The sequence below is a fragment of the Lemur catta genome, chromosome 17, assembly GCF_020740605.2.
Source record: "Lemur catta isolate mLemCat1 chromosome 17, mLemCat1.pri, whole genome shotgun sequence".
Lineage (NCBI taxonomy): Eukaryota > Metazoa > Chordata > Mammalia > Primates > Lemuridae > Lemur > Lemur catta.
This window is the reverse complement of record NC_059144.1, coordinates 15,964,135-15,981,885: the sequence shown is the minus strand read 5'-3', so window position 1 is coordinate 15,981,885 and position 17,751 is coordinate 15,964,135. Positions and strand designations below refer to the sequence as shown.

General features: G+C 48.0%; 1 protein-coding gene across 1 annotated transcript; it reads right to left on the bottom strand.

Annotated features, from left to right (window-relative positions):
• Positions 1-377: 377 nt before the first annotated feature.
• On the bottom strand, positions 378-824 carry GTSF1L (gametocyte specific factor 1 like). Its single transcript, XM_045528894.1, has one exon. The coding sequence runs from the start codon at positions 822-824 to the stop codon at positions 378-380; it is 447 nt and encodes a 148-aa protein (XP_045384850.1).
• Between the last annotated feature and the right edge of the window lie 16,927 nt (positions 825-17,751).

Genomic DNA, 17,751 nt, shown 5'->3' with positions numbered 1-17,751 from the left:
CACTGCAATGAATAGCCTGTATTTACCTCATTTTCCACATGTGTAAATATATTTTCACATGTTTACGTGTATGGAATGAAGTCCCAGAAGTGGGATTCCTCCATCAAAGCCTACTCACATTGATGATTTTTGTAGCTATTTTCAAATTGCCTTCTGTGGAGGTTGTACCAACTTACATTCTCACCAATGTTATGAAAGTGCCTGTTTTGCCCCACCTTTGCCAGCAGAATATTTTAAGCCTTTGATATTTACCAATCTGCTAGGTGGAAAAAAAAACGGACCCCAGTGTAGTTTACTTTGCATGCCTTTTATTGCGATGCATTGCAGATCCTTTCATGCGTGAGAGGTGATTAGTAGTCCTTCCTCCGGCTGGCACTTTACTGTCCTGGTCTGAGGATCTTCTGGGGGCTGGTCTCCTCCCTCTCTGACTCCCTTGTGTCGCTTTCACAAACAAGCTTTTGGGGAACAAAAGTCTTAAGGACAAATATAGGGTGGCAATTAGTGCCATCGACATTCCAGATATCGGGGTCGGGAAGGCAGGGGGAGGTCTGCACGGGGTCATCCTGCTCTGAACTTGGAAAACCAACTTTCAGAGGGCTCAAGTTGTCCTCTTCTTCCATAGAGCTTCTGTTGACACAGGCAGCCTCATGCTCCTCCAGTTCTTTGATGGGGACCACGTGGCAGGCGTTGTATTTGCAGCTGGCCATCTTTTTGGCTTTCTTGGGGTTTTTTCTCCTGCACGAGGCCAGGTGGTACTGGAGCCTGCTGAGTGGGACTCGGTGGTGAGGGTTGTAAGGGCAGATTTCTAAGGCTTCTGGCTCCATGAGAAATTGTTCTTGAGGCAGAGTGTCTCACCACCCAGAAGCTAAACCAGATGCCCCTTGTGGAAAAGCCCTTTTGTAGGAAGGGTCGAGCTGTTCTCTGCCCAGTGTTGGCCCTGGTGACTCTGTAGGTGAAGATCTTATCTTGTGGTCCCTGTTTGCTGGGACCCCTGAGTGGAGGATTAGAAGAGGGAAGAAGATCTGTCAGAAGCAGCTACATAGAGCACAGGGTTAGCAAATGGCACATGAGTCAGAAGAGCTGTATAAAGCAGATTCAAGAGCCAAAAACCACAGCAGCCATGCAAGGAGGTGAAGAAGATATGCACTGGCCCCTCACGCTGAGGGGTACACTGTGTGATGTCAAAGAGCGGTCACAGTGGTCACAGTGGGCAGCTTGAGTCATCAGGAAAAGGCCACTTCTTGTCCACCACTTGGGAGGGGTGGGTGGCTTTGGGGAAAGCCACTGTTCAAAGTTGCTCATGGATGTATGTTGTCGTTTAAGTCTTTGCCCATATTTGTTTAATATAATTCCTGATATATTTGGGTTTAAATCTACCTTCTTACGTTGTGTTTTCTAACTTAACTTTGGTTTAATTTTACTCCTTCCTTATTTTAAATAGTTTTTCATCATCTTCCAATTTTTTCCCACTATTTTGTACACTAATCATTTAGTGGTGGCCAGGCATGGTGGCTCAGGCCTGTAATCTTAGCACTCTGGGAGGCTGAGGCAGGAGGATCACTTGAGCTCAGGAGTTCGAGACCAGCCTGAGCAAGAGCAAGTCCCTGTCTCTACTAAAACGAAAAAAAAAGAAAGGAAAAAAAGAAATCCTTTAGTGGTTACTCCACAAATCAAAACATTCATAGCAAACTTACTAAAGTTTAAAGTTAATAAACATTTTATCCTCTTCCTGAACAATATAGGCCCTTTTCTTCATTTCTTCCCCTCCTGACTTATTATGTTTTTGTTCCCTGTATTTTAAACCTAATTTAAAAAACCTTCACTAGACATTGTTGTTATTGTGATTTTATATCATTCTGGTGATTTTATGTCATTAAAGTTTATTTACGCTGTCCCCATATTTACTGCTCTCTTGGCTATTCTGTTCCTCCTTGTATCTCAGACCTGCCACGCCACATCACCTTCCTTCTGCTTGAAGTTTAACTTTTAGAATCTCTTGACAAATTCTTTTTGTTCTGTTTGCCTAAAACGTCTTTATTTCACCCACATTCTTGAAAGACATTTTTGCTGAGTGTAGTTGTTTTCTTTCTTTCTTTTTTTTTTTTAATGTTGGAACAGATCCAATTCCTTCAAGCTTCCACTGTTGCAGTTAGGAATTCAGCTACTGAGGCAGGTCTGGTGGCGCGCGCCTGTAGTCCCAGCTACTTGGGAGGCTGAGGCAGGAGGATCGCTTGAGCCTAGGAGTTCTGAGCTCTAGTGCATTATGATTGCACCTGTGAATAGCCACTGCACTGCATCCAGCCTAGGCAACATATTGAGACCTCATCTCTAAAAAAAAAAAAGAAGAAGAATTCAACTGCCCCACTATTACCTAACTTCTTTGGAAGGTAATAACTTTCTTTTTCTGTCTGTTTTGAAGGATTTTTTTTTTTTGTCCTTCGTTTTTTCTACAGTTTCACTATGTTGTTGAGCTGTGGACTTCTTTTTATTTCTTCTTTCTTTTCATTAATATTTATTTGTTAGGCCTCTTGTATATGTAGATTAGCGTCTTTCGTTAGTTTTAGAAACTACTCAGCCATTATCTCTTTAAAATATCACTTCTGTATTCTCAATCTCTCTCTCTCTCTTTCTCTCTCTTCTCTTCCTGGGACCCCCAATGCTAGATCTTCTCACTGAATCCTTACAGCATCCCACACCCCATATTCTGTGTTTTTTGTGTGTATTCTGCACAATTTCTTCTGATCTATACTCTAGTTCACTAGTTCCATCTTCTGCAGTGACCAATTTGTTGCCAATGCAGGTAGCTCTCTGCTTCCGTAAATAAAGTTTTGTTGGAACAGAGCCACACCCATTTGCTTATATATTGTCTATTCCCTGCTTACAAGCTAGGTTTGAGTAGTTGCAACCAAGTCCAGGGGGCCCACGAGGCCTCAAATGTCTGCACCATTACAGAAAGTTTGCTGATCCGATTCTTGATGAATTTTGTTGATGGTTAAGAAAGCAGACTGTATTCAAATCCTCCCTCCTGCCACTTATCAGCTGTGTGACCTTGTGCAGGGAGTGTGTGTGTGTGTGTGTGTGTGTGTGTGGTGCCTTGTATTTACTAAGCTTTACTGATGGTGTCTTTTCAAGTACGTTTTGTAGTTTTCTTCATGTTGGTCTTACACATTTTGTTAAATTTAATCTTTTATGCTTTACAGTTTTTCTTTTTTGCCATATAAAATGGCACCTTTTCTATCTCTACATCCTGGCCATGGTGTTCAGCTCTTCTTGAGCCTTGAAGTGATTGGCTTTGTCTACATTGTCACATAGTTGCAATGTGATCATGCATGTGAGTTGTCTCGTTCCTGTCAAATGACGTGTGGACAACATAGCACAACACTCACTGGCGTCATAGTAAGAAATTGTAAGGGAAGCTAAGGTTTAGACGAAAGACTAGACAGAGCATTCTAGAAAAGGCAGCTTCTATGACCATGCCATTTAATTATTCTGGGTGTGCCAGTCAGGATAGGCAAGGTTAGGCTGCAGTAACATACAGCACCAAAACTTCAGGGCTTAAAACAACAAAGGTTTATGTGTCACTCCCATGTCTTGTCCAAAGCAGGTTGCTGCGGTGGGGAGGGGGGTGGGTATTGGCTCACGTGGCAAGTGAGACCCAGGCTGATGGAGCCTCCGTAGCAATACTTGCTTCCTTCCAGAGGGAGGAAGGGGAGGTGGTGAATCATGGATTGGCTCCTAAAGCTTCCAGCAGGTAATGATACACATCACTTCCGCTGATAATTCATCGTCCAGAGTAACTCCTTTGGCCACACCTAACTCCAAGGGTCAAGGAGGTACAGTCCTCCCACGTGCCCAGGAAGTTTGTTGAGTCCCAAAGACGTTCGCAATCTGCCCTTCCTGTCGCCAGTGTTCTTTCCCTTTTCTCCACACATATGGAACATACTCCCTCCTCCTCGAGGGAGAAAACCCAAAGTCCTCGCTCACAGCAGGGGATCAGGGGCTTGGTCCATGCTCGCTCAGGATCGGGATCTTGAGATCTAGATCTTACCCCAGACTGGTGGAACCCCAGCGCCTCCAACCAAGCTGTCTTCCGTGAGGAATGGGAAACTGAGGTCACGCTCCTGTACCCCACCCCACTCACCCCAGGGAAGGCTCCTGGTCTGCTGTGCTGAGAGGGCGTCCTTGGTAAATTGTAACTTCCATGCCATGTAGGTGGCGGAGTGCCCATTTTCTCCAAGCCTGCAGCCCAGTACTGGAGGAACTGTGGCACTGGCCCCACTTGGGGCTCGGAGGGAGTTCAGCAGCAGCTCTTCCACGCCCCCAAGCCTGGCGCCACGTCTGCTGATGGTGCCTTTTAATCCCCAGTGCCACAGCCTTTTTTGTGCTCATGGCCGGGGGTGGCCCAGGCTGGAGTCTTCAGGACTCTGCAAGTCTGCATATGGGGATCACAGTGAAAGCACTTCATCCATCATTGAAATCCACATAATAAGGAGGAGGCATTAACCATTGCAGGTTTCTTTGTGGCCAAGCACCTATTAGTGCGGCAGGCGGAGATTCAGTCCATTATGGAGAGAGGGAAGGCCGGGGTTGTTTGTGCTTCTATTAACATCTTGAAGGTCCTCAAGCCTGCAGCCTTCTCCTGGCATCTGCTCTGAGCCCGGGACCTGAGAGGTTGCTCACCATGGCAACCCGAGGGAGAGGGGGAGGCGCACACACCTGTCTGTGCTAGTACTTTTCAGGCCTGTCTGCATGTATGTGGCCAATAATGCAAGTAAGGTCAGAGCTGCTTTCCTCTCGCTCCCCTCCCGTGCTAATCTCCATCCTGAGAGATGCTGCCGACAGATGGTAATGCAGGTGTGGAGAGAAGGGCACAGAGCGTGCAGAAACGATGTTTTCTGAAAATGGTTAGCCAAGTCGGCAATTATCATTACGGGGTGGGATGGAGCCATTGGAAGATTAGAGTCATTACGAATCTGAATTCTTTAGGCTTGGAGAGAGTGATGCCATCAAGGCCAGCTTCTCTCCCAGGGCCAGTGTCCCCTCCAGAGCATCCCTGGAGGATGGTTACACAGTGACGGGGAGCTCACTGCCTCCCCAGACAGCTCAATTGTTAGGTTTTGCACTGAGCTGTCTTTATACCCTGTAGCGGTTAGTGTCAACACTGCGCCCTCTGGCCCAAGAGTGTCCTCCACGATGTAAGGTCATCCTACGCATGCCAAACTCATGCTGTGTGTACGAGGGGCTAGTGTGGGGGTGGCTACTTCATTTCTGCCTCCTTGAGCCTCCTTGCCATGTCCAGGAGATGGGTGTAGACAGCATAGGTGGCCCCCATGGGCCTCGGGCTGGGGTCCAGCACTTCCCGACACTGCCACTCCTTGCTCAGGGCTCCCCGGTCTCAGCCATCCAGGCTCCAGCTGTCCTCTTTGATTTGAGGACTTTATTTTGAAACCTCCGTCCATGGTAGAACGTTCAGTGTAGTGTCATGTAGTACTTCTCACACTAACATGTGCACACAAATCACTTGGGTTCTGGTTAAAATGCCAGATTGGGTGGAGTTTGGTTATCTGTCCAGTTACATGTCACAACTTTGCTACATTTGTAAAGTGAATCAGAATACATACTCTCTTTTTTTTGTTTTCTGGACAATTTAAATAGCCTAGAAACATTCTTTTAAAGTCCGAAAGAACTTGTCTACTAAACTCTCTGACACACACCCTTTTTGGAATTGGTTCTGTCAGTTTCATTTTTATTTATTTATTTATTTATTTATTTATTTATTTATTTATTTATTTATTTATTTATTTATTTATTTCAGATAGGATCTTGCTCTGTTGCCCAGGCTGGAGTACAGTGACGTGATCATACCTCACTGCAGCCTCAAATTCCTGGGTTCTAGAGATCCTCCTGACTTAGCCTCCTGAGTAGCTGGGACTGCAGTCATGTGCCACCACACTCGGATAATTTTTTTTTATTCATTGTAGAGACAGGGTCTGTGTTGCCCAGGCTGGTCTTAAACTTCTAGCCTCTTTGATTTGAGAATTTTACTTTGAAACTGCCCATCTCAGCCTCCCAAAATGCTGAGACTACAGGCATGAGCTACCATGCCCAGGCTGTGTCAGTTTTAAAGTAGATTCCTGGGTTTCTACTTCTCTTAGCAATCTCTATTTTTCTAGAAAAGTATGCTGTTATGGACTGAATTATGTTTCTCCCAAATTCACATGTTTCAGTCCTAGCCCTCAGTGTGACTGTTTTTGGAGATAGGGCCTTGAAGGAGGTAACTAAGGTTAAATGAGGGCCGGGTGCGGTGGCTCACGCCTGTAATCCTAGCACTCTGGGAGGCCGAGGCGGGTGGATTGCTTGAGGTCAGGAGTTCGAGACCAGCCTCAGCAAGAGCGAGACCCCGTCTCTACTAAAAATAGAAAGAAATTATCTGGACAACTAAAATATATATAGAAAAAATTAGCCAGGCATGGTGGCGCATGCCTGTAGTCCCAGCTACTCGGGAGGCTGAGGCAGTAGGATCGCTTGAGCCCAGGAGTTTGAGGTTGCTGTGAGCTAGGCTGATGCCACGGCACTCACTCTAGCCTGGGCAACACACAGCAAGACTCTGACTCAAAAAAAAAAAAAAAAAAAAGGTTAAATGAGGTCATAAGGGTGGGGCTCTACTCTGATAGGATCTGTGTCCTTCTAAGAATAGGAAGAGATACCAGAGTGCTTTCTCTCCTTGTGCACGGAGGAAAAGCCTTTCGAGCACACAGTGAGAAGGCTGACATCCACAGGCCAGCAAGAGGGACTTCACCAAAAATCAAGCCTGCTGGCACTTTGATCTTGGACTTCTGGCCTCCAGAACTGTGAGAAATAAATTCCTGTTGTTGAAGCCAACCCAGTCTGGGGTGTTTTGTTATGCAGCCTGGGCTGACTAAGACACATGCTGCATTCTCCACTGAACTCTCCAAACTGATTAGCAGACCCCATGCATTTAGTGTTCTCTTCTGATTTGAAATCTCTCCTCCATGTGTTTGGTTAAATCTCCTTGACTTTGCTAATGTTTTGCTTTTGTGTTCTCTCTGCCTCACTTGCTTCCTGCCCCTCCCTTTATTGGGCTTCCGCAAATGGGGGTATCTTACAGCTATTAACAAGAAACTGAGTCCTAGATTTATCACTTCTACGGATTTTCATGTTTTCCATGTCATTAGTTTTTATCTTTACTTATCTTGTTGCTTATTTTCTAGCTCCTTGAGTGGGATGCTTCATTTACTTTTAGTCTTCCTGGTTTAATAACAGAAACATTTGGAGCTATGGGGAGTGCTTTGGTTATATTCCCCAAGTTTCGCTATTTGGAGTTCCCATTGTCGTTATGTTCTGAGTGGCCCATAATTGCAGTTTTGTTCCCTCCTTTGACTCGAGTTATTTAGGAATAAATTTCAAAGTGCTTTGATTTTCTGGTCATTTATCCCTTTGTTCTTAATTTCTGTTTTTATTGCATGGTGGGTAGATAATGTGGCCTGCAAAACAACTGTTTATTAGTACCTATGAGGTGTTTGTGGTGACCTAGAATGTTATTAATTTCAGTCACTTCCTTACAGATATTTGAATTAAATGTCTTTCCTGTTTGTGCGTATTCATTAAATGAAGCTTATTTTTCCAAGCTGGCATTCCTTGGAACACGAGTCCTACACGTTGCCCTGGGAATTGGCACACCGTTCCCTCTCCTGCGGCATCACAGCGCCCGTCAGCACGGCCCCGAGCAGCCCTAAGGCAAAGCGATCCATGCACTTTGGCTTAACTCAGAGCTTCCTCCACGCAGCCTTTTCCCCCATTATCACCTCAGCAGTGAGTTTTCCATGGAACATATTTGAGAAAACTGTTTTGGAAAGAGGCCCTGTTGTCTGAGGGACCCAACCGAGGAGTGACGCTGTGTGACGATGGCTTTACTGCTGTGCTCCACGGTTTCTCTGTTTGCTTCTGCAGCCCACAGTTAGCTGGACCCCCAAACAGCGCACACCTCATTCCACTGTCCATGCGGGAAGGCATGAGATGGGGGCAGCCCTCCTTCCCCTGCCGGGGGCAACATCACCCCTGGGCAAGCGTTAGTTCCCAATGACACCCGGTGGCATTTGCTTCCCCGCCACCTGCTGCGTTGAACTTGCCAGCTTCATGGAGTCCTGCTGGGCATGTGCTTGGGCCCTCCCAGAAGCAGACCCTGAGACAGGCATCCGATGCCAGCAGGGCACTTGGGAAGTGCCGGTGAGCCCGTAGGAGAGAAAGTGAGGGAGTGAGATACATTTCAATATACGCTCACATACAGATACTAAAAAGGAATAAGAGACAAAATTGTAATAGTGTTCTTATTTTCTAGAATTTTCATGGATGTATTTTTACATAACAAGAGTAATCAAGCAAAAATTATATTTAGAAAAACACGGATGGAAACCAGCAAAGCCCGGGCGTCTGAGGCCTTCGTGGGAAACTGTGGATCCAACTATCCATCGCTAATCCTACTACTCTGGACTTCTGAACAACTTCCGGATCTATCCAGTTCTCTTTCTCTCCCCCACCACTGCGCTGGTCCTAGTGACTGTCCCTCTGCCTGGACTAAGGTAGTCTGCTAACTAGTGTCCCCAACTCCCTCTGGCCTCTCTCTTTCTCAGCTAGACCTTGGGGGAACGTCTAGAAATGCAGACACACTGTCCCCCCTCTACTTCCTACTCTCTGAAGGTGTAGTCAGGGGCCTTCAGGTGCCCACAAGGCCCTGCACCCTCCCAGGGCTGCCGCACCTGGTCGTGTCTGGCACGTGTCCCTCTCCTCTCTGCGCTCCAGCCTCACTGGCCAGTCTTGGCCTCTCACGGTCCCCGTGCTCTCTGCCACCCCTGCTTTGCTCCTGTCCTCCTCCTTCGTGTGCTTAAGCTCCTGCTTGGCCTTTGGAGCTCAGCCCAGCTGAACTCTCAGACTCATTTACATTTCTCTATTCTTTGCCCTCACAGCCTCAGGTGCTTTTCCTTCACAGCGCTTTATGACGCTGTCATTTTGCATTTCTTTCTTTCTATCTTCCAGGGAGCACCTGCCTCCCCAGTAGACCCTCAGCTCCCCCAAAGCCTGCACCTTGACCTTTACAGTTCACTGCTGCATCCCCCGTGCCTGGCCCAGCACCTGGCGCACTGTGGGTGCTCAGGAATGTTTGTTAACTGAGTAACTGGATGATTCAGAGATGGTCACAGCTGACAGTCCCACTGATGATCATCACTATTATTAAAAGTAGACCTCAAGGCTAAGATCCCAGGGAAGGGAGGACTCCACAGAAGCCTGTGAAATGACAGTCAGATTTCAGAGTTTTGAGCTTCTTAGTGCTCTTGAAAGCCACGGCTTCTGATTGCAAGAGCAGGATACTGGAGCGAGAACCATGTTTTTGTTTGCTCGTTTTACTCTTCAAAGCTTGGCTTGGCATATCACACGCAAGGCCTCGGGGCCCAGAGCACACAATTTATGCCACATATTGTAGGGTGGGGAAAGAATGGGGGGTAATGAAGAATGGTCTCCTGCCCAAAAGGAGATGAGTTCAATAGTGAGCACGAAGAGAGCAGCTGCAGGAGGTGTGGCTGGTTGAGAGTTACTGGGTCCCCAAGGATGATTCCAGCACTGCACCCCTCGGGGTGATAGGGACCCATGTTAAGGTTGTGGGGATCCCAGGAAAGGCCTCACAGAGGAGCCCAGCATGGGACCCTAGTGGCCTAGCAGCAGTGGCCAAGGGGTGTGTTGGAATGGAGTGGCCTAGGACAGTCCTCCTGGGGCCAGGGACTCCAGCACAGTGTAGAGGAGCAGATCAGAGTCCTCAAGCCCCAGAGAGGGTGAGCACGTGGGCCTGAGTGGTGAGCACAGTCCTGAGTGGGCCTCGGCGTCCCAGGAGTGGATGATCAGGGCCACAGTCACCTCTGCAGAAGCAGCAGGGACTGGGGTGACTCAGAGTCGAGGGAGGTGAGGACCCCACAGCTGGATCCCCTCTGGGTGGGGTGTGTGTGTCAGTGCCCCTGTGCATCTGCAGTCTGAATACAGCGGGTGTGGACCTACAGAACCGAGTGCAGTGGCTGTTCTACTTAGCGTTTGCAACTCTGTTTCCCACCGTCGGTGGAAATGGGAGCTTGAAAGCTCAGATGAGTTAAATATGAAGAAATAGAGAAATTAACAGCTTTTTATCCCTGAGGATGTGGTCTAATCTATCTTGCTACATAGATTAACTCCCTGTGTTAGTTGAGGTTCCAGCAAGGAACGGAATCCAACCCAGCTGGATTGCAAGGACTATTAGAGGAGTGGGCAGGGCAAAGCCCTCCCACCCAGGCTGGCAGGCTATAGCAAATCTAGCAAAATGGGAAACTGGGGGAGGGTATGGGGGAAGCGCAGAGGGGCGTACTGTTGGAGTCCACTGAGAGCTGGAGATACAGTAGGGCCACCCAGCAGGAGCTGTGGTTGTGGAGGGGCTTAGCCACTGCCAGAAATGACACCCAAAGAAGGAAGGCAGCAGGAAAGAAATACCCCTACTTCTCTCTCTCCTCCCACCCTCCAAAACCCTGAAGCCAAAGAGCAAGGATGTGTGGGTGATGCAGTCCACAGGGGCCAACGTTCCAAGGCCCAAGGCAGAGCAGAAAAATGGGCAGAGTGGGGATTGGGGATAAAGAATAGATGGGGAAACTGAGGCCCAGATAGGGGAAGGATTTGCCTAAGGTCACTTAACAATCGAAGGGCAGAGTGAAGACTCAGCCCCTGACTTTAGGGCCGGCTGCTCAAAACTGTCTGCTTTATTTCCTTAATGCACAACTGTATTGTCTCTTCTCATTTAATTACATTAGCCACACCCGGCTAATTTAAAAATTTTTTTTTGCAGAGAAGGGGTTTCGCTATGTTGCCCAGGCTGGTCTTGAATTCTTGGCCTCAAGCAATCCTCCCATGTCTCAGCCTCCCAGAGTGCTGGGATTACAGGCGTGAGTCACCAGGCTGGCCGGGAATCTTTATTTATAAAAATCTTGGCAATCGTGGTTTTGTTTTCATTTCTTTTTCGCTCCTCCATGTCCCCTCGTCTACCCCGTCCACCCACCATTTATGGCAAGTGAAATTTCACCACCCCCTTCGTTGCCTCCCCCCCTGCCATTTACTGTGGGTATTCAAATTTTTCTTTTAAAATGAATTATTTTACATAAATACATTGAGAAAAAATTAGTAATAGCATATGAATGAGATGAGCAAAATGATGAAGGTGTTGCCCAAAGAACTGAAGTTTGGGAAACCCTGATAATGGTCCATTTACTAAGAGAAAAACAGTGTTGGGCAGGTCCCTGGAGGGTCAGGGCCTGGAATGCAGGTGCCCTGACACCAGCCTCCAGGACCTCCCCGGCCCCAGTCCTGCGGGAAGCCCAGCACCTGCAGCGCCGCCACCCGCCACCAGAGGGCAGCGCAGCCCCAGCTTCCGACGCCCCGGCGGCTCCTCTCGCGGGCGTGCGGGGGTGGAGCACGGCGCGGCTCACGCTCGGTTTGGGGTTCGCCTGGGCTCCCCCTCGTCTAGGGATCCTCGCACGGAGATCTGGGGCACGCTCCCTTCAAAAGTACCTGGGTGCCTGTTAACAGTGCAGACTTTGGGGCCCTCCTGACCCCACGGAATGAGCATCCCTGAAGCTCCCGGTGTGTGGGATGGGAGGTGTGGAGGTTTGGACCCCAAGGTTATGGCCAAGCAAGGTTAGGGCCGGGGAGTTCAGAGAACACTGCTGGAGGGAGGCGGGCACCACCTCCCGGGGTCAGAGTTTGGGGGCGGGGTGTGTGTGTGTGTGTGTGTGTGTGTGTGTTTGCCGCGTGTTAGCACACACAACAGGTGGGATTGCCAGTCGGAGGGCTTGGGCTTGCATTTTAGGCCACCTCTTACCTGGATGGGTGGCAAGCTTTTTGTTAAGCATTTCTCATCCATCCACTGTCCATCCATCCATCCATCCATCATCATCCATAAACATGTAGTAACTAAATCCTCGCTATGTGTCCTTTCTAGGGGTGGGGACATGGGGCTGGACAAGGCAGGCACCATCCCTGCCCTCTTAGGGCTCATGGTTTTGTGGAGGAGCCAGATAGTAGCAAATCGTCTCTTAAATATGAAATTACAATTTCAAGTAGCTGCTTTGAAGGAGGAGGAACACAGGGTGCTATATCAGTGATCAAGAGCTGTAGGAACTCGAGTGAGGGTGTGAGGGGTTCTTCCTTCAGGAAATTATGCTTGAATTGAGATCTGGAGGTTGAGTAGGCGTTAACTAGGCAAAGAGTCCAGGGAAGCACGGTTCAGGCAGAGGAGTGTCATGTGCAAAGGCCCTGAGGTGGAAGCGAGCTCCCTGCCACGGTGAGCTGCAAGAAGGCAGCATGGCTGGGGCAGGGAGACAAGGAGAGGCTGCCTGGCCCTGGGGTTTGGGTAGTAGGGAAAGGCCAGTGTCTTCAAATCTCCCATCTTCAAAATGGGGCAATCAGAAAGTAATTTGTCTTGCAAAGAGGATTAAGTGTAATGTTGGGCCCAAAGCACCCGGTATATAGTGCCCAGGACACAACCGGTGTCAACACGTGGGGTGAAGCTGGATGTGAGTGAGTGGGGACGCGATGTGCAGGGACCAGAGCTGTCACTGTTGACTGCAGGGCCCAGCTGAGAAGCATGTTTTAACCACAGCGAACATTACCGTTGGCATCGCTCTCCTGTTGAAAACAAAGTGAAATTGGAGAACATACTGTTGCCTTGAACTGGGCCAAGATGACTAATTATCAGACTCGTTTTTGAAAGGTTACCATATACAGACATGCGATTAGGTGGAGAGAGGAGAGCTTGGAAACCTGATTCATTCTGAAACCCCAATAGATGGAACTCGCGTGTGGTTTGTGAGCATAATGACTGTGAACGTTCAGTTTAACTCAGCTGTCACCACAGGCATGATACAAAACAAAACGTTTTGCATCAGCTCCTTAGAGCACCCTGGGCTCAAGGCAGCCCCTGGGGGAGCTCTGCCCGACTGTAAAGGGTGAGCAGCGTGGAGCCCATGCGGGGGAAGGGGCCCCAGACCCCGAATCCGGGGATCTGAGTCCAAGGTATGGCTTTGCCACATGTGGACCACACGGCCTTGGCTAACTCCCTCCTTTGGGCCTCAGTTTCCCCATCTGGAAAATGAAGGGGCAAGACCACATGGTCTTCAAGGGCTTTTCTAGTTTTGTTGTTTGGTCATGTTCCGTGGTGGTGTGATTTTGGATGTCGCCTTCTGCTCTTTGGGCTTTAGTTTGCTTTTGAGCATTTTAGAGTTCCCTAAGAGGATTGGTTCATTTCACTCCCCCACCTTTGAAGTCCAGCGACTCTAAGTCCTCGGCTCTAGACTCCAGCAAGAATAAATCACCTTTGCTCCTTTCCCTGTGGGTCAGTGGTTTAACCTGGAGATGCGCTAGGCCCGTGTGGTCCAGTCTGGAGACGTATAAATCCACCATGGTCCAGTGTGTAGATTACAAGCCCACTGGGTGTAGTCTGGGGATACATGTGGTCCAATGCTCACAGAAAGCACCCGAACCCCTTCAAAGATCACTTCCTACCTCTGGGACTTGCAAGGGAACACTCACGAAGCTAGTGTTGGGGCTCCCTAAGTGCCAAGTGCAGTGCTGGGCACCTGGACGTGCACGATCTCACTTCCTCCTTACGCTGATCGTATGAGGCAGGTGTCATCATTCCTACCTCCGAGGCGCAGAGGGGCTGAGCAATCGTCCCAAGTGCACACAGGGCACAAGGGGCAGTGGTGGCGTGTTTATTCAGGCCTGTTTGCTTCTGAGACCCCACTGTTTCACTTAATCCTCACAGCAGCAAATATCATCCATTGACAAGGCATTAAGTGTTAGAGGCTTCCCAGCAAAACGGAGTGGAGACCTTGTAGGTAAGCAGGCAGCTCCCTGATTTCTCCACCCACCCTCCACTTCCTGACCTGGGACTGGAAGGCAGGGGGGGTTCTGTCACCCATGTGGCTGCAAGACTTCCCATTCACCCCTTCCTGTGGCCACACACGTGGTGTGAGACTTCGCGTGGTGCAACTGAATGATGCAAGAGAGTGGCTGTGTAGGGCTGTGGCCATGTTCAGCCCACTCACTGCTTGTCTAAGGCAGCTTCGGTGGTAATTTTGAAAATACATAGTTTTTGCCCTGAACATGGGCCTTAGACCTCAGCCAGACCAGATCGGGTACCGCGCTGGGGATATCTTCCCAAGCACCCTGAGTCCACAGCCTGCTGTTTGGACATTGGACACCAAGTATGTAGTTGCTTGTGTTTGGACCTGAACTTCACTTCCAAACAGTGGGATCACCCATGGATCAGTTACCCATAGGAGAGACTGTAGTTCCCTGCCTGGTCACCGACATGAGAACAGACCTGAAATTGAACATAAGCCACCATTAATTACAATCAGTAATATACTTAAGAATATAATACATAACTTAAAGCAGTACTGACATAAATATAAATGGCTCAACACAAGTAAAAGATTCTTGCTCAGCCTTTGACTTCCTCTAGCAATTGATCTGAAGACTCCCCAGACATGTGAGTGTGAATTTTCAAATGATATCCCAAATCTGACCACTTCTCACCATGTCCACTTTATGACCTCCGCCCAAGCCACCAGCAAATGGCGTGGATTATTCCAGGGGCCTCCTCGCTGCTCTCCTTCCTCTGAACTTGCTCCTCCTGCAGGTAGTTCTCTGCGCAACAGGATCCTGTTAAAGCTGGAGTCAGATCATGCCGTCTCTGTTCGCAACCCTCCGATGATTTCCCTGACGCTTGTAGACAAAGTCAAAGTCTTTACTGTAGCCTCCACTACCTCCCTGGGTCTTCCCTGGGCCTTCTCTGGGCTCATCAAGTGTTGGTTTGCTCACTTTGTTCCGGCCTCTCTGGCCTCCTTGCAAATTCCTCCTAGCACATTCCTGCCTCAGGGCCTTTGCACTTGCTATTCCTGCTGCCTGGAAAGCTCTTCCCCCCAGATATCCACGTGGCTCCTTCCCTCCACCATTTCAGGTTTCTGCTCAATTGTTATCTTCTCAGAGAGGCATCTTGACTATCCTCTCTTAAAATACCAGCTTCCTAAAATAAAATATCAGCGTCCTTCACTCTATTCCTCTGCCTGCTTAATTTTTCTTCATTTTTTGTCCCCACTTGACATAGGATATGTTTATTTGTTATTCTTCCCCCACTAGAATATGAGCTCCATGACAGCAGCAACTTTGTTCTGTCCCTGCTACATCCTCAGAGCTGAGACTCGTGCCGGGCTGTAGCAGGGCAGCACTGATACTGGTTGAGTTGAATGAAGGGTGACGTGGGTGTCAGAGAGAGAGGGGAGGGAGAGCTATGACTCTAATGGGTTGGGGTCAGGGAAGGACTTAGTGTTTTCATAAAAATAGCACAGATGCATTAAAATACAAAAAAAATGCAGAAAGATACAATAAATGAAACCAAGGACCTCCCAAGCCTCCTTGCTTCAAGCTTTGTTTCCATGTGGAGCTTCTAGAAGGGGAGGTGGATTGGAATGCTTTTGTAAACCGGGATACTTTTGAAACTAAAAGTTATTAAAGGTAATTTTACTTGACATAAACGAAAGAAAAAGAAACAAGCAAAACCAAAGGAATCTGAACCTTAAACAAATATTATGTCATCCCCAGTGGAATTAGTTCCGAAAAGATCACTCCAAAGTTAACAAGAGATTAGGAAAAACATTGTGATTGGAGTCATATGTTTTTTTCCAAATCTATATATTGTACTATAAGCACAATCGACAATGATATTCTTCTCAGATAAAATACTGACATTAACCCAAAATAAATTTGTTTGTCATTGCATCAGAAGACAGGCATTGTCTGTGAAGTGTGTGACCGACTTTTCCACTCGTGTCCTTTCCCGGTCCACACCTCACAGCGTGGTGCACAGTCAGTGCTGTGAGGTTTGACAAATGCACAGTCATGTATCAGCCAAGATGCGGAGGGTTCCACCCCCCCCTAATATTCTCTGTGCCCCCTCGGGCCCCTCCTTCTACAACCTGGCCTTGGCAACTGCCAATCTGCTTTCTGTACCTGGAGTTCTGCCTTCTCCAGAAAATCGTATCATTCATACAGAAGATAGCATTTTAAGTTTGGCTTTTTTCACTTAATGTCATGCACTGGAGATTCATCCGTGTTGTGGGTATCAGTAGTTCATGCCTTTTTATTGCTGAGTTCCTGGTATAGATGTGCCACAGTTTGTGTATCCACTCACCAGTCAAAGGATGTTTGGGTGGTTGCTCAGTTTTGGGCAATTGTGAATAAAGCTGCTCTAATGATTGCATGCGGGTTTGGTGTGGGCATAAGCTTTCGTTTCTGTGGGGGAAACATCTAGGATTGGGATTGCTGCATTGTATGGTAAGTGTTTGATCTTTATAAGAAACTGCCAAACTGTTTTTTCAAGTGGCTATAACATTTTGCTTCCCCACTAGCAATGTAGGAGAGCTCCAGTTGCTCTGTGTCCTTGCCAGCACTTGCCATTGTCATTTTAAAAAATTTAGTCATTCTGATAGATATGTACGTGTAATTCATTGTGGGTTTAATTTGCATTTCTCTGAGTATTGTTATGTTTTTAAATGACATGCTTACATGTTAGATGAACATGTAATGTTCATGGAAGAAGTCCTTGTCATGAAAACATTAGCCTTTTCCCACTTCCTCTTAACTTTGCATTCCTCATCTTCATGATTATTTTTTCAATTATTATTTTTTAGAGATAGGGTTTTGCTCTATGGCCCAGGCTGGAGTGCAGTATTGCCATCACAGCTCACTGCAGCCTCGAACTCCTGGGCTCAAGCGAGCTTCCCACCTCAGCCTCCTGAGTAGCTGGGACTACAGGTGTGCACCACCACGCAGGCTAATTTTTATATTTTTTGTAGAGATGGGGTCATGCTATGTTGCCCAGGCTGCTCTCGAACTCCTGGCCTCAAGCAATCCTCTTGCCTTGGCCTCCCAAAGTGCTGGTATTACAGGTGTGAGCCACTGTGCCTGGCCTACACTTTTCCTTTTCTTACCCTCTTTCTGTTGTGTTAGTTTCTTTGGAGTTGTTTTCTATTTGTTTTGTTCTTTATTTTTTGTAGTTGAAGTTTTCTCCAAACGTCTGGTGATCCCTGGCTTCTGCCAGAGAGTGAGGCACTGCAAGGCCCATTGGATGTTCTGAGTATTTTGGGGTGAGTGCATGTTGGCTGGTGGGCTCCACTTGGGGTAATGGGGCAGAGATCAGGGTTTGCCATTGGGAGATCCCAGAGGTCCATGTCTCTGAGTCTCTTCTCTCGGGTTAGTTTCCCCAGAGAGGAATCCTCTGCTCTCCTGCCTCAGGGCACCAGCCCATTTGCCAGTGTTCTGGGGGGTGGATGGGGAAAGGGCCTCTGTCTCCCACTGTTTAGTGTAAAGACTTGTACTTAATTCTGATGCTTTCAACACAGTGTCTCATGCCTACCATTAGCGGGGATTGATATTCATCCTTGAGCCTCCGGCTTCAACATCTCCAGGGAGTAAATGTCCCACCTTCTGCTGCTGTGTGGGTGGCACCATTGCTGACCGTGCAGGATCAGGAAAGGGTCCTGGATTCTAAACGCTCATCGCATGGACGCTCAGCCACTTCTGTGTTCAGCATCTCCCCTACCCAACCTTCAGAGGTGCCCCAGGTACTGCAGAGTTCCGTGGCTCGAATCAGTTTTCTCTTTC

What these genes read in the sequence shown, in the direction of transcription:
- GTSF1L (XM_045528894.1), bottom strand. Translation starts at nt 824, where the DNA reads ATGGAGCCAGAAGCCTTAGAAATCTGCCCTTACAACCCTCACCACCGA.